Source organism: Meles meles, chromosome 7 (genome assembly GCF_922984935.1).
Source record: "Meles meles chromosome 7, mMelMel3.1 paternal haplotype, whole genome shotgun sequence".
In the NCBI taxonomy this organism is placed as follows: Eukaryota; Metazoa; Chordata; class Mammalia; order Carnivora; family Mustelidae; genus Meles; species Meles meles.
In genome coordinates, this window is record NC_060072.1 from 4,008,743 (window position 1) to 4,034,113 (window position 25,371).

A 25,371-nucleotide genomic window follows, 5' to 3' on the forward strand; every position below is an offset into this window, starting at 1 on the left:
GCGTGTGGGGGAGCCGCTTGAGGCGCGGAGGGCGCGGCCATGGGCCACCTGGAGGTGCTGCTCGTGGAGAACTTTAAGTCGTGGCGGGGCCGCCAGGTCATCGGCCCTTTCAGGAGGTTCACCTGCATCATCGGCCCCAACGGCTCCGGTAACTGGGACCCCGAACGCGTCTGCCCGCCCCGCCCGTCCAGGCCCCATTTTGCCCAAGGGGACGTGAGGGAGACCTCGCGTGTGGGACTCGGGCCGTTGCTGCCCACGGGCCTCCGCCGGCCTCACCCCTACACCCCCACCCGCCCTCCGCCGCCGGACCGAGACCCTCCCCCTCCTCGGGACCCTGACCTTGACCCTCTGTACTCGCTGCCCGGGCCACTCTCTCCTGGGCCACAGACCCCTACTCTCCCCGCCGCTTGGACCCAACCTCCTCTCTCCAGCCCCCAGCCCTCCGCAGCCCGTACCCCGGAACCCGACCCTCCCGCTCTAGCCCCGGCTCCAGCCTCTGCCGCCAGCTGCCCATCCCTCGTCCGTCGCCGCCCCCCGGCCCCGGTCCTCTACCGCCCGACCCTCGCCCTCGGCCACCCGGCCCTCCCTTGCCCGCAGGTGCCTGCCCTCACCCTCTGCCCAGCTCCCAGAAGCCCACCTTCGCCCACTGACCCTCGACCTCCACGTGCCCCCCCCCCCGCCCCCGGCCCTCACTCTCCAGCGCCTGGTGTGCCCCCCCCAGGTGCCTGCCCTCGCCCTCTGCCCTCAGCTGCCCGGCCCTTCGCCGCCAGGTGCCCACCCATGCCTTCTGCCCGACCCCCGGCCCTCTGGTATCCGGACCCTGGCCCTCGCCCTCCAACCCCTGTACTCAGCCCTCCCCCGCCAGGTGCCCGCCTTGCCCTCTGCGGCTGGGCCTCGAGCCTCCTCCACACCCAGCCCCAGGTCTGCCCAGGACCCTCCTCTCCTTTGCCCTGGCTCCCTGGGCTTTGCCGGTTTCTCCTCCCGCGCCGAGCCCTAGTGCCCTCTCGTCAGGGGCACGGGTGTCCTTGTAAAGCAGGCTCAGGATTCCGAACTCAGTGACATCGACCGCTTGTTTCCCTTGGCTGCTTGCGCGGCACCGGGCACGGCGCAAGCCGCAAAGAACACGATGGAGCAGGAGGTAGGAAGTGACCCTGCCCATCCTGAAGCCAGTCTGCGCGTCCCCAGTTGAGATAAGGCCCCAGTGAGGGTCAGCGCGGGGCGTTTCGGCTCACGGTGTGCAGGCGGCAGGGATCTCTGCTCCTTTGCAAGATCAGCCGGGCAGAGCCTTCCCCGCTGCCTCTTTGACGTGTCAGACACAGTGTTCGGTGTCTCAGGAGTCCCTCTTTGTAAAGGGATTTCGTCAGTCTTGGGCCTTTACAGACCTCCCTGTTTCTGCTCACCATCGGTTCTGAGTGTGGCATGCGCTGGGGCAGGTCTAGGTGACCTCTGGTCTCTGCGGCGATGCCCTCACCGGCTACTCCATTGCTTGACACACTCGTCTCCATCCCCTTCCTTTTCTCATCCAAAGATTGAGAGAGAGCTAAAGGAAATGATTGGTTTTAACGAGCCGGAACAACCGTTTGGAGTCAAGGAGACCTCGACATGGGAATATTTTAATAATGCCAGCTTTCGTGGAGCTTTTACCGAGCTCCTGGCACCCCTGTGTCAGTGCTCACAGGGACTCTTAGCCCACGTGACAGTGTAGGAAACTGAGCTTCAGAGGGCCCAGATGACTCTCCGCAGTCACCCAGGCCTGCACTTGAGTTCAGGCCAGGCCAGGCTCCCTACTGCGCTGCGGTGAGAGTCCACAGACGAAATGACCCCAGCAGGCGGAGCGCCTAAAATGAGAGTTACTGTGAGATTTTTCCTAACTCACATCTTTGTGGCTCTCTCAGGCCAGATTTCCTTGATTCTGTTATCAAAAAGACATTGAGAAGAAAAAGGTAAGAACACAGGAGTATATATAATAATCTCCACTCGTTTCTCAGGTTAGCAGGCCCCGCCGCCAGTAGATTTTCACCTCTGAACTGGTGGTTACGTGAAGGCTTTGCTCCGTTATATTTTGTTCTTCCGACGCTGTGATATTTTGAGTGAGTGAGTGAGTAAAGCCTTATGCTGCAGTCAGCCTAGATCATTTGCCCACTGCTGTTTAACATCCAGATAAAGTGGTGTTTTGAACTTTTTAAAACTGGCGCCAAACAGAAGTTTCAATCTTATTTCTTTTCTTAATTCAAGAATACATATCGTTATTAACAATATATCTTAAGGTTATCATGAAAATGCCTTTACAACTTCTTATCCCACACGCCCTGGAAGCTCGGTTCCCCTCCTGAGAGTCACTGGTAACCCAGAGACTTTGCCTTGAACCATATAAAGCCAGTCATGGATTACTTCAACATTACCTTTAATATCTCCCCACAACAAAAATTTCTGGTTTACTTGTTGCTGAATTTTGCGTGGGCTATTCACATTCTCCTGTACTTTGGCCAAAACTCAGTATAATGCTAATCCCAGGACCAATTTAATATATTCATTTGAATATTTGTCAATAAATCATCTTTTTAAAAATCTTACAGAATTACTGGCACATTTAAGTAGATTTTATTAAGCCAATTGATAATTTTCTGTTATACCCATTTTCTCTTAAACTTTAATTTAGCTAGTTGTGGTCATTCCTTTTGTAGTAATTTCCTATTGCTAGCACCTGTTAAAATTTGATATGTTCTCATTTGTTTTTAGTAAATCTAATGTTGGGGTTTTTTGTGGGTAGTGGAAAAATTTCATCTTTAATCCTAACCTTGATGTTTTTCCACTTAAATTTAACAAATTGTTTTTGTGTATATTTAGCATTAGAAGCAGAAGAAAGATAAATACAGTAAGACAGCTTCTGCTCCCGAGACATTGGGAGTATAAGAAAATGACACACTTGTTGAAATAGAAGGCCCGAGAACACTTTATAGAACTTTAAGCAAGGAAAATACTAGATCTGATATAGGGAAGTATGGACAGAAAGAGGTAAAGATAGGGAAAAGTACTCTAGAGGAATTAGCGTTTGAGCTTGCCCAAAGAACAAAGAGTTCTTTTCTAGGGATTTGTGAGTCTGCTGTGGGACAGTTATAGCCCAAATTGTCAAGAATGTAGTACACGTGTAGAGGAGCAATGGTGTGTAGCGTTGGAATCCTACTGGGTAAGTCCTGGCCAGAGCGATATATTTAGCTTTATGGAAAAAACAGTAGACTCTGGAGCAGGGACTTTCAAGCAGGGAAGTTCCACAAGTGTGCCTGAGTCGAAGGCTGTCCTCTCCGCTTGTGATTTATACCCAGCCCCCTCCTCGGTTCTTTGCTTCTGTGATTTTCTTTCTCTTTTGGACTGTATCTTCCTCCCTTATTGGATAATTTTCATTGGCAATAATGCATGCCATATTAACACTCTCATGACATAGAGGATAGATAGCTATATGAAAAGAAAATACAGTACGATGTTAATTGTAGAATTTAGTAGTAAATGTATGGAAGTTTACAGTGAAATTCTTTCAACTTTCTTGTGTGTTTGGAAGTTTTATAATGAAATGTTTGGGCAAAAGCCCTTGAACTTCACTGTCTCTTTAGGCTGTTGCACCATTTTATCAGTACAGGGAAACTCTCTAAACCATCCTCGGTGCTGTTGATTCAGTTTTCAGTCCCAAGCTCCACTGAAATGACACTTATCGAGGTCCCCGTTGACCTACACCTTGTAAGAGTCAGTCGCCAGTCTCCTTCCTCATCCTGTTTGGCTTATCAGTGTTGTTTCATTCATGTAAAAATAATGGCATGCCTACTAAGTCCCATGCACTGTTCTCATCAGTGAACAGATAAAAATCCCTTCCCATGTAGAACTTGAATTCAAGTGCAGAGAGATAGACAACAAAATATGAGAAGCGTATAGAATGTTAATGTCAAGTATTCGGTAGAAAAATAGAAACAGGAGGGGAATCAGAAATGCTGGGGTTGTTTTTAAAGAAGTTGGTCAAGGGAAGGTCTTGCTGTCTTGGTGGCATGGCAGGTTACATTTCCTCTCTCCCTTGAGCCTCTGCTCTTCTGACTTTGTATACCAAGTAGGCTTTCTCCTGTGTCACCGGCAAGCCCTCAGTTATTGGCGGCTTCTCCCCTAGGTTGCTTAAGCACTGGAGTCCTCCCACGCCCTGGAAATATGTCCTCTGTCTGTGTATACCTTATGTGCTTTGCCCAGGTCCATAGCTTCAAACACCATCCTTATGCTGCTGACTTTCAAAATTATATACCTAGGCTATAATATTCAGCTTTTTTTTTTTTTTTTTTTTTTTTTTTACTACTTATAGTAGACATGTGAAATACTATAATCAGGGATGCCTGGCTGACTCAGTCGAGTTCAAGCCCCACATTGAGCATAGAGATTACTTAAAAACAAAACCTTTAAAAAAATACTATAATGAGAAAGAGTAGCAAATTTCCTCTCCCCTACTTCCTCCGGACAAACTTGTTCCTTCTGAGGTCTTACCTTCTCAGTAAGGGGCACCATTTACTCACTCAGATCAGATACCCAGAATAATTCTTTATTCCTCCTTCTACACCCCACTTCCCTCATCTAATCTTCTATTAATCCTAATAACTCCACCTCTGAAATGCATCCTGAATCCAGTTGTTTCTTGCCACGTTTCACTGCTGTTACTCAGCCAGAGCTGCTAGAACTCTCATTTGGACTATTTCTGTAACTTCCTAACATGTCCCTCTGCTTTCTTTCTCGTCTCTCTGCAATTCATTCTCACAGCAGAGTGAGTGGTTAAAAAAAACAGGCTAAAAAAGCAAATCTATAAATCCGAGCACTGCCCAACTTAAAACTCTCCAATGGCTTTCCCCCACACGTAGAATAAAATCCAGTATTTCTGGGGTGCCTGGGTGGCTCAGTGGGTTAAGCCTCTGCCTTCGGCTCGGGTCATGATCTCAAGGGTGCTGGGATCGAGCCCCGCATCGGGCTCTCTGCTCAGCGGGGAGCCTGCTTGCCCCTCTCTCTCTGCCTACTTGTGTTATCTCTCTCTCTGTCAAATAAATAAATAAAATCTTTAAAAAAATAATAAAATCCAGTATTTCTTACCATGATCCACAAAGCCTTTATGATCTGGCTCCTGTGTATTTCTCTTCTGTAATATTCTCTTCCCCCATATGTACTGTGCTCCGGTCAGAAGTGGTTTTCTTTTCCCCCTTCCTTACATAGACCAATCTTATTTCCATTTCAGGGTCTTAGCATTTGCTATTCCTTGGACTTTAGAATGCTTTTCTCCCAGAGGTCCAAGTTCCATATGGCTACCACCTAAATGAATTCTCTTTCATCCTTGTAAGTTCTCCCTTTCACACCCAGAACATTACCAGTCTGGGCCAATTCTACCCCCTTAATAATCTTGTCCTTTTACCTCTTCCCACTTCTATCATTGTTTTAGGCTCTTATCATTTCTTCCTTGGATTAATGTAGTAATCCTTTAGCTGAGCTCCCAAACTTTAGTCTTACCCTATTTTAATCCATGTGCCACATTGTTACCTCAATAATCATCTGTTCCCATGAGAAAGAAGACCCATTTTATTTCTTGGTAGATGAAGAAAAGGCACTTGAAAAAATTCAATACCTAAAAGGTTGATAGACTCAAATGAAACATTTTGGGTTAGACTCCATCATAGGTGGTGATGTTGTGTACTTCACGTATTACATCACAGTACCTATTTGTTTTACCACCAGTGCTAAAACTGACCCCCGGATTAGGGTAGTGACAGTGATTACTCTATTGTACAATTAGTTTTTCCCTTCTAACTAGTTAGTGTTCTAGTGTTACTGGTGTTAATTTGACATTAGAAACATATCCCGTATCCACCAATTACCCCATTTTTTTTTAATTTTAAGTTTTTAATTATAATTCCAGTATAGTTAACACAGCATTATATTAGTTTCATGTCTACAGTATATCGATTCTATTAGGGTCTGTAATCAAAGGAGCGAGACTGATACAAAGCGAAGGTCAAGGAAATCTTTATTTCCCGCCAAGCATCGAGAATCAAACTGACCTGTCAGGGCCGTCTCTTGCAAAGAGGCGGCCCCTCCCAGCCGCACAGACTAACTTCTATAGAGGTAGTTTAGCCGGGCTATACACAGGTGGCCAGTAAGTTTGCAATATACAGAGAAAACTGCCCAGCCATGTTAGGTCACACACTGGCGGCCAATTGAATTACAATTCACCCTAGTAGATATATGCATGCCCTACTGATTGGATGTCTCTACCTGGCCTGACCCGCCCTTGTATCTGGACTTTGCAAGTAAGTTCCTCTGGGAGGGGCAGGGTCAATCTAAGTTTACTGCATAAACAACAAAATGGCTCCCTCTGATTAAGTAGGCCCTTAACGATTCAACAGTTCTATACATTACTCAGTGTTCATCGTGTTACGCGTACTCTTTAATCCCCATCACCTATTTCCTCCTTCCCCTCCACCCACCATCTTCCCTCTGGTAACCATTAGTTTGTTCTCTATACTTAAGAATCTGTTTCTTTTTCTTTTTCACTTTTTGAACTGTTTCTTGGTTTGCCTCCTTTCCCCCTTTGTTTTGTTTCTTAAATTCCACATGAGTGAAATCATGGTATTTGTCTTTCTCTGATTGACTGATTTTGCTTAGCATTATACTCTCTAGTTCCACCCATGTTGTTGCAAATGGCAGGATTGCATTCTTTTTTTATGACTAATACCCCACTGTATATACATAGCCCATCTTTTTTATCAGTTCATCGGTTCATGGACACTTGGGCTGCTTCCATATCTTGGCTATTATAAATAACGTTACTATAAACATTGGGGTGCCTGTATCCTTTTGAGTTAGTGTTTTTGTATTATTTGGGTGAATACCCAGTAGTCTGATTACTGGATCACAGGATAGTTCTATTTTTAACTTTTTGAGGAAGCTCCATACTGTTTTCCACAGTGGCTGTACCAGTTTGCATTCCCACCAACAGTGCTCAAGGGTTCCTTTTTCTCCACATCCTCACTAACACTATTATTTCTTGTGTTTTTGATCTCAGCCATTGGGGCATGTGTGGGGTGACAGCTCATCATAGTTTGATGTGCATTTCCCCAGTGGTGAGTGATGTGGAGCATCTTTTCATGTGTCTGTTGGCCATCTGTGTGTCTTCTTTGGAGAAATATCTGTTCATGTTGACTGCCCATTTCTTAGTTGGATTATTTGTTTTTGGGATATTGAATTGTATAACTTCATTATGTATTTTAGATACTAATCCTTTATTGCATATGTCATTTACAAATATCTTCTATTTGGCAAATTTTCTTTTAGTTTTGTTGATTATTTTCTTTGGAGTACAGAAACTTTTTATTTTGATGTTGTCCCAATGGTTTATTTTTGCTCTCATTTCCCTTGCTTCAGGGAACCTATCTAGTAAAATATTGTTGCAGCCAATGTCGAAATTACTGGATTTGCCACCCAAATGTTTTTAATGCCATTTAATAATCCTGACTGAATTGGCATTTTATTAAGGTTTGCAAAATTGAGTTTATAATATGTCATGCTTTTTCTACATTCACTGAGTGGTAGTCTCCTGTTTTAAGAAAAGTTTTTTTTCATTGACTGGGATTATTAGAAACCTAAAATACAGTTCACATTGGAAAAACATAATACATGCTTGTCTTATTTTTTTTAAGATTTTATTTATTTATTTGAGAGAGAGCAAGCAAAAGAGGGCAGCTGTCAGGGGGAGGGGCACAGGGAGCCTAACACGGGGCTCCATCACAGGACCCGAGCTGAAGGCAGTTGCCTAATCAACTGAGCCATGCAGGCATCCCAAATTCGTGTCCTTTTTAATTAGTATTTTCATAAATGAAATTCGCAATGAATTTCATAAATGAAAGTTAATAGTATAAATGATGAAAATGAGTTTATCTCTTTTTTTGTTACAATTGTTATGGACCCATAGATTTTCATTGATATAGTGTGTTTTAATCCACCAAAACCATTACTTGTTTTTTAAGATTTTATTTATTTATTTGAGGGAAAGAGAGAGAGAGAGCATAAGTAGGCTAGAGGGGCAGAGGGAGAAAGAGAAGCAGACTCCCCACTGAGCAGAGAGCCCTACACAGTGCTTGATACCAGGATCCCGGGATCATGACCTGAGCTGAAGGCAGACGCCCAACTGACTGAGCCACCCAGGTACCCCATAAACCATTATTGTTTTTGATGCTCACCCTGTTATATCTTTAGTCAGTAGGAACCTTTTCAAGCTTCCTCCTGTGTCCTTCGGTCATGACCTCATTAATATTTGAAATCTTCCTTACTTTCTGACATAAGATGCTCCAGTTCCCAGGCTATTCTTCAATTTTCTCAGCCTCAGCCTTGGAAATAGCCAGTTGCTCCAATTATTTCTGGTTTCTTTTTGAAGGAGAGTTACTAAAGACCACGATCTGAGAACAAGAGATACTCAGTGCATTTGATCAGTGCGTTTGGGTAATAGTGGGTCTAGGCCATTTCAGTGGCTGGAGCTAGGAAATACATGAAGCACTTGTTCAGATTTGTTTTTTTGTTGATAGAAGCTTTATTGAGATATAATTTACATACTATTAAGTTCATCCTCTTTAAGTGAACAATTCAGTGATGTTCACAGTATTCACAGGGTTGTATGACTGTCATCGCTAATTCCAAAACATTTTCATCACCCCAAAAAGAAACCTTTTACCCATTAGCATCCCTCTCCATTATGTCCTTTCTATCCAGCCCCTGGAAACCACTAATCCACTTTCTGTCTCTATGGATTTTCCTATTCTGGACACTTTACGTAAATGGAACCATGTAATATGGGGCCTTTTGTGTCTGGCTTCTTTCACTTAACCTAAGAGGTTCCTCTGTGTTATAGTGTGTATTAGTCCTTAATTCCTATTTATTGCTGAATAATATTTCATTGCAAGGTACACCACATCGTATTTATTCACTGGTTGAAGGACTTTTGGGTTGTTGCCATTTTGTGGTTGTTTTGAGTAATGCTGCTCTCAACATTTGTGTACAAGTCTTTGTGTTGACATGTTTTCATATCTCTTGGATGTATACCTACGAGTGAAGTTGCTGAGTCATATGGTAACTGTGTCTAACATTCGAGAAACTGCCAGACTGTTTTATGAAGGAAGCGCTCTATTTTGACATTTCTGTTGGCAATGAATGTTCAGATTTCTCCACATCTTCAACACTTGTTATTGTCTTCTCTCTTTTAGACATCCTAGTTAATGTGAATTTTATCTCATTGCGGTTTCGATACGCCTTTCCCTAGAGACTATTATGTTTGAGCATCTTTCCATGTTACAGTAATTTTTAAAAATCATATTCATGGAGCGCCTGGGTGGCATAGTCTGTTAAGCCACCAACTCTTGGTTTCTTGCCCAGGTCATGAACTCAGCATCGTGTGATCAAGCCCCCAGTCGGGCTATGTACTCAATGTGGAGTCAGCTTGAGATCCCCTCTCCCTCTCCTCTCCTACTTGTACTCTCTCTAAAGTAAATAAATAAATCCTAATAAAATAAATAATAAAAATTGAATTCATGTTGATATTTTCCATTCAGTATTTTTTTAAGATTTATTTATTTTCTTACTTATTTGAGAGAGCAGGGGAAGGGGCAGAGGGCGAGGGAAGGAGAGTCTCAAGCAGACTCCCCACTGAGCATAGAGACCCATGCAGGGCTTGATCTCACAATCTCGAGAGCTTGACCTGAGCCAAAATCAAGAGTTGGTCCCTTAACCAACTGAACCAGGCACCCCTGCATTCAGTTTCAATATAACTGTGTTTTCACTGTTTCCTGATTCTTGTCATTGCATATATCTTTTATTACCCTGAAAATATTAGTTCCTAACATCACTCATATAATTATGTATTTGCTTTAATGTACAATATAAAGAAAACAATCTCAAAATTATCAGTATCAGTAAGATTTCAAACAATGAAGAAAATAAAGGAAATTTAGAATTCTTTTGTACTTCTTTTTGGTCCTTAAAACACATCCCATGAAGAATGTACATTCAGAATTTTGTAATCTGAAGTCCCTTGAAATAAAATATTTCTGAATATGACTATATTTAATATTCAGTCAAGTTTACTTGTTTCTGATTGTTGTCATTTATAGAATTTTAAAATTTTAGGTTTTTTAAAAAATGGGTAATAAATATATGTATTTCAAAGGTCAAAACTATAGAAGAGATACATTGAGAAATCTTGCTTCTGCCCTTTACCCTGTATTAGGCAGGGTCCCAACAGGAGACAGGTGGCACATTCAAATGAGGATAATTTATTGAAGGTTTATTTACAAAGGGACTGATTACAAAGGTGTGGGAGGCTATAAAGGAATTCCAAGGACTAGAGGAATTACAGGGTTAGCACAATGGATCTGTTGCCACCCAAGGCAGAGAGAAGGAAATTTAAGTGCTGGAACCTGTCAAAGGACACAGCTAGTTGGAAGCCACTTCACAGAGAGAGAAGTAGGGGAATAAATTCTCTGACCCCATTTTTTTCCTTCCCTCCTGCCAGAGCTCCCCATTGACCAAATCCTGCTAGAAGCCAAAAGGCATGAGAGCCTGTTGATACAGGGCAAAAAGCAGAGTGGAAAATGGACCAGGAGAGGCTAAGATGTGTCCAACTCAGTTTCTGTGTCCTCCTCTCCACTTTGTATAAATGACAATTTCTTGATTATCTTTCAGTATCCCTTTTTGCAAATGCAAGTAAATAGATTTGTATTGCTATTTCTAACCCCTTAGTTCTTTTTATGCCAAAGTTTGTATTTAGTCTTTTTCTGTATATGCTGTTATAAACTTTTTTTTTTCATTGACTACATCCTTTTCTCTTTCTGCTGTGTAATTCTCCTTGTGTGGCTGTTACACGGTTATTTCAGGTATTCCTTTAATTTCTAGACACTTGAGTTATTTCTGATCTTTTTCTTTTAGAAAAAATCTATAATGAATTGCATAGCTGTGTATTTTCCATTGTATAGTTGTACCCATGTATGAGGGAGATAGATTTCTAGAAGTGGAATTGCTGGCTCAAAAGATGAATGGGTTTAGAAAAGGGTTAGTATCCAAAATATATCAACAAGTTATACAGCTCAACACCCAAAAAACAATAATCTAGCTAAAAAATGGGCAGACAACATGAACAGATATTTCTCCAAAGAAGACACACAGATGGCCAACAGACACATGAAAAGATGCTCCACGTCACTCATTGGGGAAAGGCACATCAAACTGTGATGAGCTGTCACCCCACACATGCCCCAATGGCTGAGATCAAAAACACAAGAGATAACTGTTGGTGAGGATGTGGAGAAAAAGGAAAACTTGAGCACTGTTGGTGGGAATGCAAACTGGTACAGCCACTGTGGAAAACAGTATGGAGGTTCCTCGAAACGTTAAAAATAGAGGGGCGCCTGAGTGGCTCAGTGGGTTAAAGCCTCTGCCTTCGGCTCAGGTCATGATCCCAGGGTCCTGGGATGGAGCCCCGGGTTGGGCGCTCTGCTGAGTGGGGAGTCTGCTCCCCCCTCCCCGTCTCTGCCTGCCTCTCAGCCTGCTTCTCTGCCTACTTGTGATCTCTGTCAAATTAAAAAAAAAAAAAAATCTTAAAAAAAAAAAGTTAAAAATAGAACTGCCTGTGATCCAGTAATCAGACTACTGTGTATTTACCCAAAGAATGCGAAAACACTAATTCAAAAGGATACAGGCGCTCCCTCTGTCTTCCCCCACATTCCCTCCCTCACTGTGCATGCTCTCTCTCTAAAATAAATAAATATAAATTAAAAAAAAAAGTAGGCTCAGGCTGCTGTACCACCAACTCCTACCAATCATAAGTATTTTAGCTAATGTAATACTTTAGCTAAGTATTTATGGGAATATCTTGTATATAGTTAGCCATTTTTAAAAGTATGTGATCGTTAATAGTCATAAAATGGAATAACTAAAATTCAGAGATGAGGGGAGCCTGGGTGGCTCAGTGGATTAAGCCTCTGCCTTCGGCTCAGGTCATGATCTCAGGGTCTTGGCATCGAGCCCCGCATCGGGCGCTGCTCAGCGGGGAGCCTGCTTCCCTTCCTCTCTCTCTCTGCCTGCCTCTTTGCCTACTTGTAATCTCTCTCTTTCTCTCTGTCAAATTTTTAAAAATCTTTAAAATTCAGAGATGATTTCCATGTATAGTATTTGATAATGGAAGAAGTTGAGGTTTAGATCCCCTTATTTAGATCCTTAAATTTAGGCCACTTAATGCTCTACCATAGCTGCATAGAAGAAACCAGTGATCGACATAAAATTGTTCAGTCACATCCTAAATATAGACGATACAGTATTACTGAGATGTGTATTAGCTCTATTTGTTTTCCAAGGGTGGCCTGGTTTATTTGACTCTGGGCAAAGTTTTTTATTAATAAGAAGGAAAAACTTTTTCCTCTCTCTTTTCTTTCCCAGGAAAATCTAATGTAATGGATGCACTTAGTTTTGTAATGGGAGAGAAAACAGCTAATTTAAGAGTGAAAAATATTCAAGAACTCATTCACGGAGCGCATATCGGAAGACCTGTCTCCTCTTCTGCAAGTGTGAAAATTGTGTATGTGGAGGAAAGTGGAAAAGAGAAAACATTTACAAGGATTATCCGAGGTACTTTTTTGGTAGATAATTGCTTATGAGTCATTTGAAAAAGTTAAGTCAGATCATCTGTTTTTTTCTCTTTTTTTGAAGGGTTTGATTTGTTATTCCACTGGCCTAGTAAACTAGAGATTTGGGGGGGGTTCTTCCTCTTAGATGGCAAATCTCAGAAGCAAGTAATAGAACCTGTTTGATTCTTCACTAAGAGTCTTCTTTAGATGGATTTGTTCACGTTTTCCTGTCATCAAATAGCATTTTTCTACCTGATTATTAGGTTAAAATGAAGGAGGATCTCTACATATGTGGTTTATGGTTTTCTTTGTGATAAACTGATTATTATGTATATTTTTGGTTTGTATTGGAAGTTTTTCTATCACCAAATAGCAACCCAAGTGAAATATTTGAATTTGTATTTTTGTCACTTATTCAGGAAACAGGGATTTCATAAATAAACCCTTGTTTCCTGAGTAAGCAAGACTGAGAGTTGCTTATGTGTATCTTTTCTATATGCTAAGAGTTTACAAAGTCTCCGTAAAATAGGCATGTTTGGTTTTGGTCTTTTTGCTTTTGGTATTTTCTTCTTGTGCACTAGGACATGTCTTAATGTTCTGGTGTATAAATGCTGTCTTACTTCAGCCACTGATATTTGTGGAAATACTTAGAGCTTCGTGTGTAACTTAAGTATTTCACCACATTACCACATAGATATCTTTATCAGTGAGTTTTCTCACTTCCTTTGGGTTTTTATTCAAAAGTCTCTGTTGCAGCAAAGATTACCTAGCCCACTCTATTTATCTAAAAAATCATCATAAATTTATATTTTCCCATCTTTATTGAGGTGTAATTGACAGGTAAAAATTGCATATATCTATCTAGGGTCTCCTGCTGGCCCAGTCAGAAGAGTATGTGACTCTTTTTTTTTTTTTTTTAAGATTTTATTTATTTATTTGACTGACAGCGATCACAAGTAGGCAGAGAGGCAGGCAGAGAGAGAGAGAGGAAGGGAAGCAGGCTCCCCGCTGAGCAGAGATCCCGATGCAGGGCTTGATCCCAGGACCCTGAGATCATGACCTGAGCCGAAGGCAGAGGCTTTAAGCCACTGAGCCACCCAGGCGCCCCTATAATACAGTATTGTTAGCTGTAGTCACATTGCTATACATTAGATCTCCAGAACTTACTATCTTGCATAACTGAAACTTAGTAACCCTTGACCAACCTCTCCCCATCCCCCCCTCCCCCCGCCGGTCTCTAGCATCCACCATTCTATCTCTGTTTCTGTGAGTTTAACTGTTTTAGATTCTGCATGTACGTGAGATCATGCCATATTTCTGGACTCTCTGTTCTGTTCCAGTGGTCTCCATGACTGTTTTTATGGCAGTGCCATACTGTTTTGATTACAGTGGCCTTGTAACAAATAGCTTATAAAGAATAAAAATTTATTTCTCACTGTTCTGGAGGCAGGAAGTCCAAGATCAGGTTGCCAGTATGGTCCAATGAAGGGCTGTCTTCTGGGTTGCAGACATCTCATTATGCTCTCACATTGGTAGAAGGAACTAGGGAGCTCTGTGGGATCTCTTAATCCTGTCCCGGAGGGCACCACAGTCACAACTTAATCACCTCCCAAAGGCCCCACCTCCTAATACCATCACGTTTGGGAGTTAAAATTTCTACATATGAATTTAGAGGGGGCACAGACATGCAGACTATAACATCCTATTCAAAACCGTAATGCCTGTTTCCCATACACAGAGACTCCCATATCCCCTTCCCAGCTCTCTTCCTCCTTAGCACTTAACATTTTCTCATGTGGTAACTGTTGTACTTACACAGCTCATTTTTGTGTGTGTCCGCATTGGAAGGTTTAAACTCCTTGAGATCCAGACTTTCATTCATTTTGTCCACTGCTGTAGAATACTCCTTGGCATATAGTGGTCATTCAATATTTGTTGACTGATTAAATGTATTTATTAATAACATGTATGTTATTGTATAACTGACCATTTCAATAAGAGAAGTAATTTTACTAAACCTTGAATGGTTGTTACATGTCTGGTATCTATACTTCCAATACTAGCTTTTTTCTTTTATTTTAGGGGGATGCTCAGAATTCCAGTTTGATGATAATCCAGTGAGTCGTTCTGTGTACATAGCTGAGTTGGAAAAGATAGGCATAATAGTCAAAGCACGGAACTGTCTAGTGTTTCAGGTAAGGAGCTGTACTGGTTTGTTTTGTTCATGATTTTGAAAATACAGCCATATATTTTATATGTTGATGTGCTTTACTGTTTTTAAAAGGGAACTGTAGAGTCGATTTCAATGAAAAAACCCAAAGAAAGAACCCAGTTTTTTGAGGAAATCAGCACTTCAGGAGAGCTTGTAGGGGAATATGAGGAAAAGAAAAGAAAGTTACAAAAAGCTGAAGAGGATGCACAGTTTAATTTTAATAAGAAGAAAAATGTAGCTGCCGAACGCAAACACGCAAAGTTGGAGAAAGAAGAGGTAAGGCTGTGATGGTGGAACCAGTAAGTGTCGGCCGCAAAGACTTCCTGTTAGCACTGCTAGGTATTGGCTTGCGGTTACTAACAAGATATTAAAAATAATGTAAGATGAAGAAAGTTCACTATTCATTAAAAATAAACTTTTTGATGTAGTTTCTACTGGGTTTTTTTTTGTTTTTCCTTAATAGGCAGTACAACCTTAACCATAAAAATGTCTGATTTTACTGACTAAAAATAAGCTTGGGGGGCTTATATGTTATATGACAGAAGCTTTCAACGTTTGGATCTGGTCCCCTTGCACTCTTACAACTGTGTAAGGCCCCCAAGAGTTTGTGTTAATATGGGTTATATCTGCCAATATTTATTATATTTGCAACTGAAACTGAGAAATTTTAAAAATATATTTTAACAAACTGAGGGTTTTGGAGGGGAGGGTTAGGTGAGCCTGGGTAATAAGGAGGGCACGTATTGCATGGAGCACTGGGTGTGGTGCATAAACAATGAGTCTTGGAACACTGAAAAAATTAAATGAAATTTTAAAAATATATATATTTTTAATAGTCGATGTTAAAACAGTAGTAAACATACATTAACACAAATGACACATTTTTATGAAAAATAAGTGCATTTTTGAAACTAATTAGAAGGGTGGCATTGTTTTACATATTTATAATCTCCTTAATACATGGCTTAATAGAAGAAGCTCCTATCTCCTGCATCAAACCACATTTATGTGAAGGCCTAGCAGCTTTACCCACCATCGATGCGGCTGTCAACACCGTGAAAAAAGCAAATGAGGGCTTATGAAAAGAGTTTTGACCTCAGGAGCTCCCTCGAAGTGTACTGGGAACCTCTAGGAGGCCACAGACACACTTCACAGTTACTGTTCTGTGGTATTTCTTGTTGCCCTTCACAATGCCTAATATAGTGTCTTATTTATGGTTGATAATTATTTGCACTTAGAATAATCTTTGTCAGATGGAAATCAGTCTGTCTTTCTCTTGCATAAAACTTCTATCAGTGCACCTGCGTGGCCCAGGTGGCTAAGCGACTGACTTCGGCTCAGGTCATTATCCCAGGGTCCTGGGATCAAGTCCCACATCAGGCTCCCAGCTCCATGGGGAGTCTGCTTCTCCCTCTGACCTTCTCCCCTCTCATACTTTCTCTCACCCTCTCTCTCAAATAAAGAAAGAAAATCTTTTTTTAAAAAAAACAACGAAACAAAACCTCCGTCGGTGCAGTGCTTCCTTCTAGTCTCCCTCCCCAGTGCAGTTATACGCGCCTACCCACCTCTCAAGCTTTAGCTTCCTCTCCTCGCCTACCACACTGACCTTCACTGCTGATTGAACATAATGTGCTCGCTTCTAGCTCTGAGCTTTTGCTGTTTCCCCTGCCAGACAGCCGTGTGCCTGATGGTTTGCATGGCCAATACTCTCTCATTCAAGTTGTCATTAAAAAGATATTTTCTCAGGCAAGCATTTGCTACCCACGTGCCGTTCTAAGTTGGCGCCCTCCCTAGTGCTACTGCATTACCCTGTTTTTTAGGTAACATATATTGCGTATGAAATTGCCTTGTTTATTATGTCCGCTTGTTTACGCTCTCATTCCCACCGCCCCCCACCATTAGAACAACTAACTTGTAAGTTGATATGAGCAGGGACTATTTTTTTTTAAAGATTTTATTTATTTATTTATTTATTTATTTATTTGACAGAGAGAGATCACAAGTAGGCAGAGAGGCAGGCAGAGAGAGGAGGAAGCAGGCTCCCCACCGAGCAGAGATCCCAATGCGGGGCTCGATCCCAGGACCCTGAGATCACGACCTGAGCCAAAGGCAGTGGCTTAACCCACTGAGCCACCCAGGCGCCCCATTCCTTTATTAATGGTACAAATGCTAAGGAAATTCTTCCATTTTACATACATTTTAGAATTTTAATATTGCTGTTAACAGAAAAAATTACATCTTATAGCAGGAATTTTACCTGGAATCCTTGAAGTTATCATGATCTCAGGTTGAGAGATTGAGCCCCTCCTCAGGCTTGTATTCAGCAGGGCGTCTGCTTCTCTCCCTCTGCCCCTCCCCTTGCTTGTGTGCAGGTGCGTGTGTACACGCATGCTCTCTTTCAAATGTCTTTAAAAAAAAAAAAAAGAAGTTGCCAGGGACCTTACAAGTCCTGTAACTTCCTTCAGTTTACATATTAGGAAGCTGATGTCAGAAGCGTTAATGGACTTGCCGTACTCTGAGGTCAAGACAGAAATGAGACAAAGACCCAGGTACGCAGGTGCCGCTTCTTTGTTCCTACCACTGAGTGGATGAAAATAAAATCATTTACTGATGTATTACATAACTGTACCCAGAAACCTCCGAATAATGCTACTTTGGACAATACTATTTCTTAGTGACATAAGTAATTATTGCATAAATTTAATAACTTGTGAATAATAAATCATAGCTAAATAATAAATAATTTGATTTCTTAGAGATGGTGTGTTGGTACTAATGCTAAATAAATGAAAAGTCACCTTAAATATACTCCCTTTTAACGGTTGTTGAATTGTACCGCTTTATAGGCAGAACGTTATCAGAGTCTCCTTGAAGAACTGAAAATGAACAAGATACAATTACAGCTTTTCCAACTATATCATAATGAGAAGAAAATTCATTTCCTGAACACTGAGTTAGAGCACGTGAGTAGGGACTTGAGTGTCACAAAGGAGTCTCTTTCCCATCATGAACACACAGTGAAAGCCAAGAAGAAGGAACATGGAATGTTAACCAGACAACTACAACAAACAGAAAAAGAATTGAAGTGAGTTTTTAAAAACAGTTATTAACAACTGGATTTTATGTACATTGATAGAAAAAATATAAGTGGCACTTTTAAAGTAGATTTTTTTAAAAAAATTATTTTACTTTGAAACTTTCAGATGCACAGAAAAATTACAAAGATAGCAAGAGTTCCCCTATTCCCCACACTCAATTTCTCCTACTTTTCACATTATTAATTTGATAGATTATTTTTATTAATTTTATTAATATTAATATTATTAATTAACAGCCAGTGGTCATTATTTATTTGTCCGAATTCATGAACCAGTGTTGAGACACTCCTATTAACTAAAGTCCATACTTTACTCATATTTTCTGATTTCCCCCGGTGTCATATTTCTGATTGAGCATACAACATTTAGTCGTCGTGTCTCCTTAGGCTCCTCGTGGCTATGACAGTTCCTCGGTCTTTCCTTGTTTTGGGTGACCTTGAGAGTTTTGAGGTATATTGGTCAGGTTTTTTTTTTTTAGAATGTCAATTTGTATTTGTCTGATAGTTTTCTCATAATTAGTAAAGGTTTATGGATTTTGAGGAGGAAGGCCACAGAAGCAAAATGTCATTCTCATCACATCACATGAGGAGTGTCAACATACCATCTGTCTAATACATGATAATATGAAACTGACGTCACTGTTGATTTTGGCCTTCTCCTGCCTATGTATAACCTCCATTCCAATAGCGAGAAACCTGGCTTCCACAGTCTGCTTTTCATTTTATTTTTTAACTTTTATTTTATTTCAATTAATTTACATGTACTGTATCATTAGTTTCAGATATAAAGTTCAGTTATTCATCAATTACATATAACAGCCAATACTCATTACATCATATGCTCTCCTTAATGTCCATCACGCTGTTACCCCATTCCCCCCATCTCCCCTCGTTTTGTTCCCATGATTAAGAGTCTCTTGTGATTTATCTCCCTCTGATTTTGTCTTATTGTTTCTTAAATTCCACATATGAGTGAAACCATTTGCTAATTGTCTTTCTCTGACCAACTTATTTTGTTTAGCACAATACCCTCCAGTTCCATCCAGGTCAAGCTACCCTATGACCCAGCAATTGCACTAGGTATTTACCCAAAGGATACAAACGTAGTGATCCAAAGGGGCACCTGCACCCCAGTGTTTATAGCAGCAATGTCCACAATAGCCAAACTGTGGAAAGAAGCCCAGGTGTCCATCAACAGATGAATGGATAAAGAAGATGTGGGATATATACACAATGGAATATTATTCAGCCATCAAAAGGGATGAAATCTTACCATTTGCTGTTCATTTTCAACCCCAGTAATCACACACAGCAATCCCAGAATTGTTAACCCATGCCCTCATGGGGAGAAGCTTTAGCATCTAGAGTATTATGCTTATGTACAATTCCTTTTGTTTTAGTTTTTAGACTTGAGTCATTTTCAAAGTTATTTAGGTTAGCACCTTTCCCCTCACCCCCTTCCATAAAGTAGTTTCATACCAAGATTGGTAATATAGTAGATGTTTTGGTTATATCCCATCTAGGATCCCCTGACCCCCTAAGTGATCTTTTTAAATTTGCATACATTACATTAAGGTTCACTCTTGGTGTTATAAAGTTCTATGGATTTTGACAAATGCATGATGTCATATACTCACCACTATAGTATCATACAGAGTAGCTTACCACTCAGAAAATTCCCCTGTGCTTCACCTATGCCGTAACGACCCCCACCCGGCCCCACTGCCAGCCCTGATGGGAAACCACTGATCTGCTTACTGTCTCTGAAAGTTAATTTTTAGAATTTATTTTTAAATGTATGATTTGATCAAAAGAACTTCCTTTATATAGTATAGATTTAATTTACTTTAAAGCAAACTTTATTTTCTTTTTAGATCTCTTGAAGCGCTTTTAAATCAGAAAAGGCCTCAGTACATTAAAGCCAAAGAAAACACTTCTCACCACCTCAAGAAATTAGACGTGGCTAAGAAATCAATAAAGGACAGTGAGAAACAGTGTTCTAAACAGGAAGATGACATAAAAGCCCTGGAGACAGAGCTGGTTGATTTAGATGGTGCATGGAGGAGTTTTGAAAAGCAGGTTGAGGAAGAAATCTTACAAAAGGGGCGAGACATTGAACTAGAAGCCAGTCAGGTGAACAAGTCAACAAATGAGAAGATTTTCATTTCTATTATCTCAGCTTCTTAGAAACAACTTAAAGAATGTTCTCTGATATTTTAAGAGATTATCCTCAGACAATCCTCATCTAAATTAATGGGGGTTGAAAATTTTCAGCCTGTATCCAAAGTTAAGCTTAATCTTTAGACTAGGCTATTTTTACTTTATAAGATTAGATGGCATAACCTTTGTGAATTGATTACAATTATAGAAAATATTTCAAAAAGACTACCTAGATCATTTTGTAAAAAAATTAGGTAATTAAACTATGTTCTTATGTTTTTAAGGTAATCGTTTTCTCCTTATAAATATTATAAAAACTTAAAAATAAGATATATGTGGTTTAAAGAAACATGACCGCTTAATTGGCAGGAGGAAAGTTGATTATTTGAGGTGGTTGAAATGTGGTGGTGAATTAATATCCAAATTGGTATGTAAGACTTAATTATAATAAATTGATAGTAGATACCCAAAAATTTGTAGTTCAGAGTTTTCAAGATTCTCTTAATTGAATTTTTATCATTTATCTTTCATTAATTTTATAATAATCTTACATCATAACATACAGACTAACTATAACTGTATAAATAAATAAAACTTTATCTGAATATCTGTAATTTTATCTGAACTCTTGCTTTTGGGCCATTAATGAGTTTTAATCCCCTTTCTCTTCTAAGAATTTCTTACAGATACATTATAAAGTTGGTTTTGAATACCTTATGTATTGTGTAAGGAGGTTTAAATCAGAACAGGTTCATTTTGTGTTCACATTATCTTACCTGGAGAACAGGGCAAACTATCAACTAATTTATATAAAACTTTTGATAGGGTTATCTGCTAGTAAATGATATCTTAAAAATTTCCTCTCATGCCTCTTATGTGAATTAGTAATATTTAACTGTTCCTTCTGCAGCTGGATCGTTACAAAGAACTGAAGGAACAAGTAAGAAAGAAAGTGGCGATAATGACCCAACAGCTGGAAAAGCTGCAGTGGGAGCAGAAGGCTGACAAAGAAAGACTGGCGTTTGAGAAGAGGAGGCATGGAGAAGTTCAGGTACCTTGGTTTGTGCAGTCATGGCTGGGAATTATTTTCAGTGAAGTTGTATTCTGTTTTTGTATCCGCTTTTCAATATATAAATGGATTTACCCAAGACAGAAGCAATTAATTTAAAAAATTCTGGATTCCCAGTTTTGCTGCTTCGTACCATGCAGGAGCTCTTTCCTTGTGGTCTCAGGTAGAAGTAGACCGTGCCTTCGTTCATGTAATCAGTGAGTATTTTCCACACTTCTGCGTAGTGATGGGCCAGGGCAGACCATAGTTTTTGTTCTGACATGTATTTTAGTCCGGTAAGATGAGGAGGAGGATAGATGAAGGGAAAAAACACACAAGATCATAACAGAGGTGAATGCAAAGTCCTGTGGGGACATTAAGGACACAGCCCAAGAGGAGCTTGATGCCCTACACAGGAAGTGACCGAGACAGCATGATCGTGTTCGCCCCCGCCCCAGTAAGGCAGACCTGGCTTCCTGCCAGTCTTGTTCTGTCGCTGACCTGTTCAATCTTGAGAAATAACTGAATCATTCAACTTCTCTGAGCTTTGATTTCTTTTTTTTTTTTAAGATTTTATTTATTTATTTGACAGAGAGAGAGATCACAAGTAGGCAGAGAAGCAGGCAGAGAGAGAGGAGGAAGCAGGCTCCCTGCGGAGCAGAGAGCCCGATGCGGGACTCGATCCCAGGATCCTGAGATCATGACCTGAGCCAAAGGCAGCGGCTTAATCCACTGAGCCACCCAGGCGCCCCTCTGAGCTTTGATTTCTTCATGTGTGTGATGAGGACAGTGTCCGCCCCGTAGAGAGGGTACAGGGTGGACGAGATGGAAGGGAGTGTGATGACACGTGAAGTCGCCGGTCTGTCCCTCTGTGCCTCCGGTGACCTCCTTTTCCAAAGACCAGGAACTGACCTGTAAAGTTATGACAGCGGCATTCAACAGTAATAACGACTCGTGATACTTTATGGAGTCGGTGGGCCATCCTGAAGACAGGACCTTTTTTTATCTTTAAGATTAAGATTTTTTTTAAAGAGCATGAGAGGTGGGGGGCGCCTGGGTGGCTCAGTGGGTTAGAGCCTCTGCCTTGGGCTCAGGTCATGATCCCAGGGTCTTGGGATTGAGCCCCACATTCGGCTCTCTGTTCTTCAGGGAGCCTGCTTCCTCCTCTCTCTCTCTCTGCCTGCCTCTTTGCCTACTTTTGATTTCTGTCTGTCAAATAAATAAATAAAATCTTAAAAAAAAAAAAAAGAGCATGAGAGGTGGGAGGGTTAGAGGGAGAAGCAGGCTCCCCACTGGGCAGGGACTCCATCCCTGGACTCTAGGATCATGGCCGGAGCTGAAAGCCGTCTCTTAATCAATTGAGCCACCCAGGCGCCCAAGCAGGACCATTTCTGATAAGAACTGTAAAGGGAAATGGTTCTGAATTATATATACACTTGATGTATATGTGGATATTTGGAATTTAGAGGAACAATGTTTATTGGTTACTTTGCTAGGCACTTTGCACTCATTAGCTCTTGTATGTCTCACAATACTATAGAGCAGGTATTTGCTCTAAGGTAGAGATGGGGAAGCTAATGATTGGGATTTCAAAGTGAAATACGTCTCTGGAAACAGGTCTGACATTCTCCGGACACAACGGCAGTAATATTGTAATACAGTGTGTATTTGTACAGGCCGTGTATATACATGTTTACAGCCCTGCTCTGAACCCAATTTATTTAATCCTCAAACAATTTCATGAAGTAGACATTAGTATTAGTATGTTCTCATCCTGGTTTTTCCTTCTTTATGCGTTCTCTGCCTTGGTGACCTATATTCTCATAGTTTACGCACCGTCTGCTGAGGACTCCCAAATTCGTCTTTCTTGCTCTCAGCCTCATGTATCTGGCTGCTCTGTCAGCATCTCCATTCTGGATGTCGACTGGATATCTCCGACTTAAATCCCAAGCTGCCCTTTTGATCTTCACACCCAAATGCTTCCTGCACGTGATCTTTCTCATTTTACGTGATGACAGTTCAATCTGACTGGTTGTTCAGAGCAGAAAACTTGGAGTCCATTTTTGACTCTTTTAGGAAATTGTGCTGGCTCCACCTTGAAAGTATACCAAAAATAAGTTCCCTTCTCTCCCCTACTGTTGTTCTGAGTCCCCATCTTTTTATTTGTTTGTTTAGACCACTGTGGTACCCTGCTAGGTTTCCCTGTTTCCACTCTTTTCTCCTTCACAACAGTCTCACCACAGTACCAAAGAGATGGTTTTAGTATCTACGTCAGATCATGAAGCTTGCCTTTTTTTTTTTTTTAAAGATTTTATTTATTTATTTGTCAGAGAGAGAGAGCGAGAGAGCAACACAGGCAGACAGAGTGGCAGGCAGAGGGAGAGGGAGGAAGCAGGCTCCCCGCCAAGCAAGGAGCCTGATGTGGGACTCGATCCCAGGACGCTGGGATTGTGACCTGAGCCGAAGGCAGCCCCTTAACCAACTGAGCCACCCAGGCATCCCGAAGCTTGCCTTTTTTAAGTCCTCCAGTGGCTCACCATCACACACAAAGTTTAAGTCGAGGTTCTCGAGTACATAGACCTACCTAATTTGTTCACCTCCCCTACCCCAATTAGCCTTTCAAATCTCCTCTTTTTCTGTTCTCCCTCTTATTCCCTGTGATCCAGCTCTCCTGGCTTCTGGAACAGATCAGATATATTTCTTCCTTTGAGCCTTTGCACTGATTATTCCTCTGCTTGGAACATGCTTTTCCTACATTTCATTTTTTTTTTTAAAGATTTTATTTATTTATTTGACAGAGAGAAATCACAAGAGAGGCAGGCAGAGAGAGAGGAAGGGAAGCAGGCTCTCTGCTGAGCAGGGAGCCCGATGTGGGACTCGATCCCAGGACCCTGAGATCATGACCTGAGCTGAAGGCAGCGGCTTAATCCACTGAGCCACCCAGGCGCCCCCCTACATTTCATTTTTAACTCCCTCACATCCTGCAAGTCTTTGCTCAAATGTTGCCTTCCACGAGGCCTACTCTGATTTCCCTGTTTAAAATGATAGTCCCCACTACACTTCTGCTGCCCGTGCCCCAGCTCTGTTTCTCCCACAGCAATTATCCTAGCACATGATTTAACTTATATATTATATTTGTCTTCCGTCCCCTCTAGAATGTAAACTGCACAAAGCAGGAATCTTTGTCTGTTTTGTTTACGGATGCATCCCAAGTGCCTGGAATAGTCTCTTATCTGGAGCAGATAATCAATAAACATTTGCTGACATAGGAAATTCCAGATGAAGGAATCGAGACACAAGGTGGTTAATTTGACTGGACCAGTAAGTGGAGGAGCTGGGATGTGGTTCTAAACACTTGTCTCATCTTCTCAGCCTCTCCCGTAGTCTTGTTGTGCGTTGGCAGATGAAAATGCGAACAAGTAGGAAAGGTGAACTACTTGATAATTGTGGGTGGAAGAGAGGACATTTTGTGGAGGGACAAGAGCAGATGTAGTACCAGGGCAGTAACTACTTTGCAAACACTTGTGTAATTAATGTCACATTATAAAATTTTACATGGATTTCAGCTAATACTCATTGTACAGGGGCGCCTGGGTGACTCAGCGGGTTAAGCCACTGCCTTCGGCTCAGGTCATGATCTCAGGGTCCTGGGGTCGAGTTCCGCATCGGGCTCTCTGCTCGGCGGCGAGCCTGCTTCCCTCTCTCTCTCTCTCTCTCTCTCTCTCTCTGTCAAATAAATAAATAAAATCTTTAAAAAAAATTTAAAAAATACTCATTGCACGTGCCTTTGTACGTGCTAGTTTTGGAAAACCCTACTCATTTTACCTGGTAAATTCTGTAGCTGCCCACATCACAAAGCCTTCTCTGGCCTGCTTTTTCTCCCCAAGAACCTGAATATAATTTCTTCCTCATCTAATCACCCATTGTGCTTAACCTATACCTAAGGGCTCTTACCAGACTGAAGAAAAAGCAGGTGATTGGTACAGTTCAACTAGACTGGAAGTGTCTTAAAAGCAGGATTTGTAACTGTCCATTGTGAACCTTGTACTTAGATGTCCGTAAGTGGTGGCTGAGTCGCCGTTGTCTTTTGAATATAAAAACATTCGTAGAAGAACAACAACACATCAGGCTGGAGAGAGATGGAGAAATCTGTTACTCAGTTTCCCACAGGACTAGTGGC

The 25,371-nt window shown here is 41.3% G+C and overlaps 1 protein-coding gene across 2 annotated transcripts in view; it reads left to right on the top strand.

Annotated features, from left to right (window-relative positions):
- Positions 1 to 39: 39 nt before the first annotated feature.
- Positions 40 to 25,371, top strand: part of SMC1B (structural maintenance of chromosomes 1B) — a 77,987-nt gene continuing 52,655 nt past the window's right edge. For both annotated transcript variants that reach the window (XM_046012856.1, XM_046012857.1), the window contains exons 1-7: positions 40 to 148; positions 12,487 to 12,675; positions 14,757 to 14,869; positions 14,959 to 15,162; positions 17,733 to 17,971; positions 19,858 to 20,116; positions 21,054 to 21,194. In XM_046012856.1, the coding sequence (XP_045868812.1) occupies positions 40 to 148; positions 12,487 to 12,675; positions 14,757 to 14,869; positions 14,959 to 15,162; positions 17,733 to 17,971; positions 19,858 to 20,116; positions 21,054 to 21,194 (1,254 nt within the window). The remainder of the gene's footprint in view (positions 149 to 12,486; positions 12,676 to 14,756; positions 14,870 to 14,958; positions 15,163 to 17,732; positions 17,972 to 19,857; positions 20,117 to 21,053; positions 21,195 to 25,371) is intronic.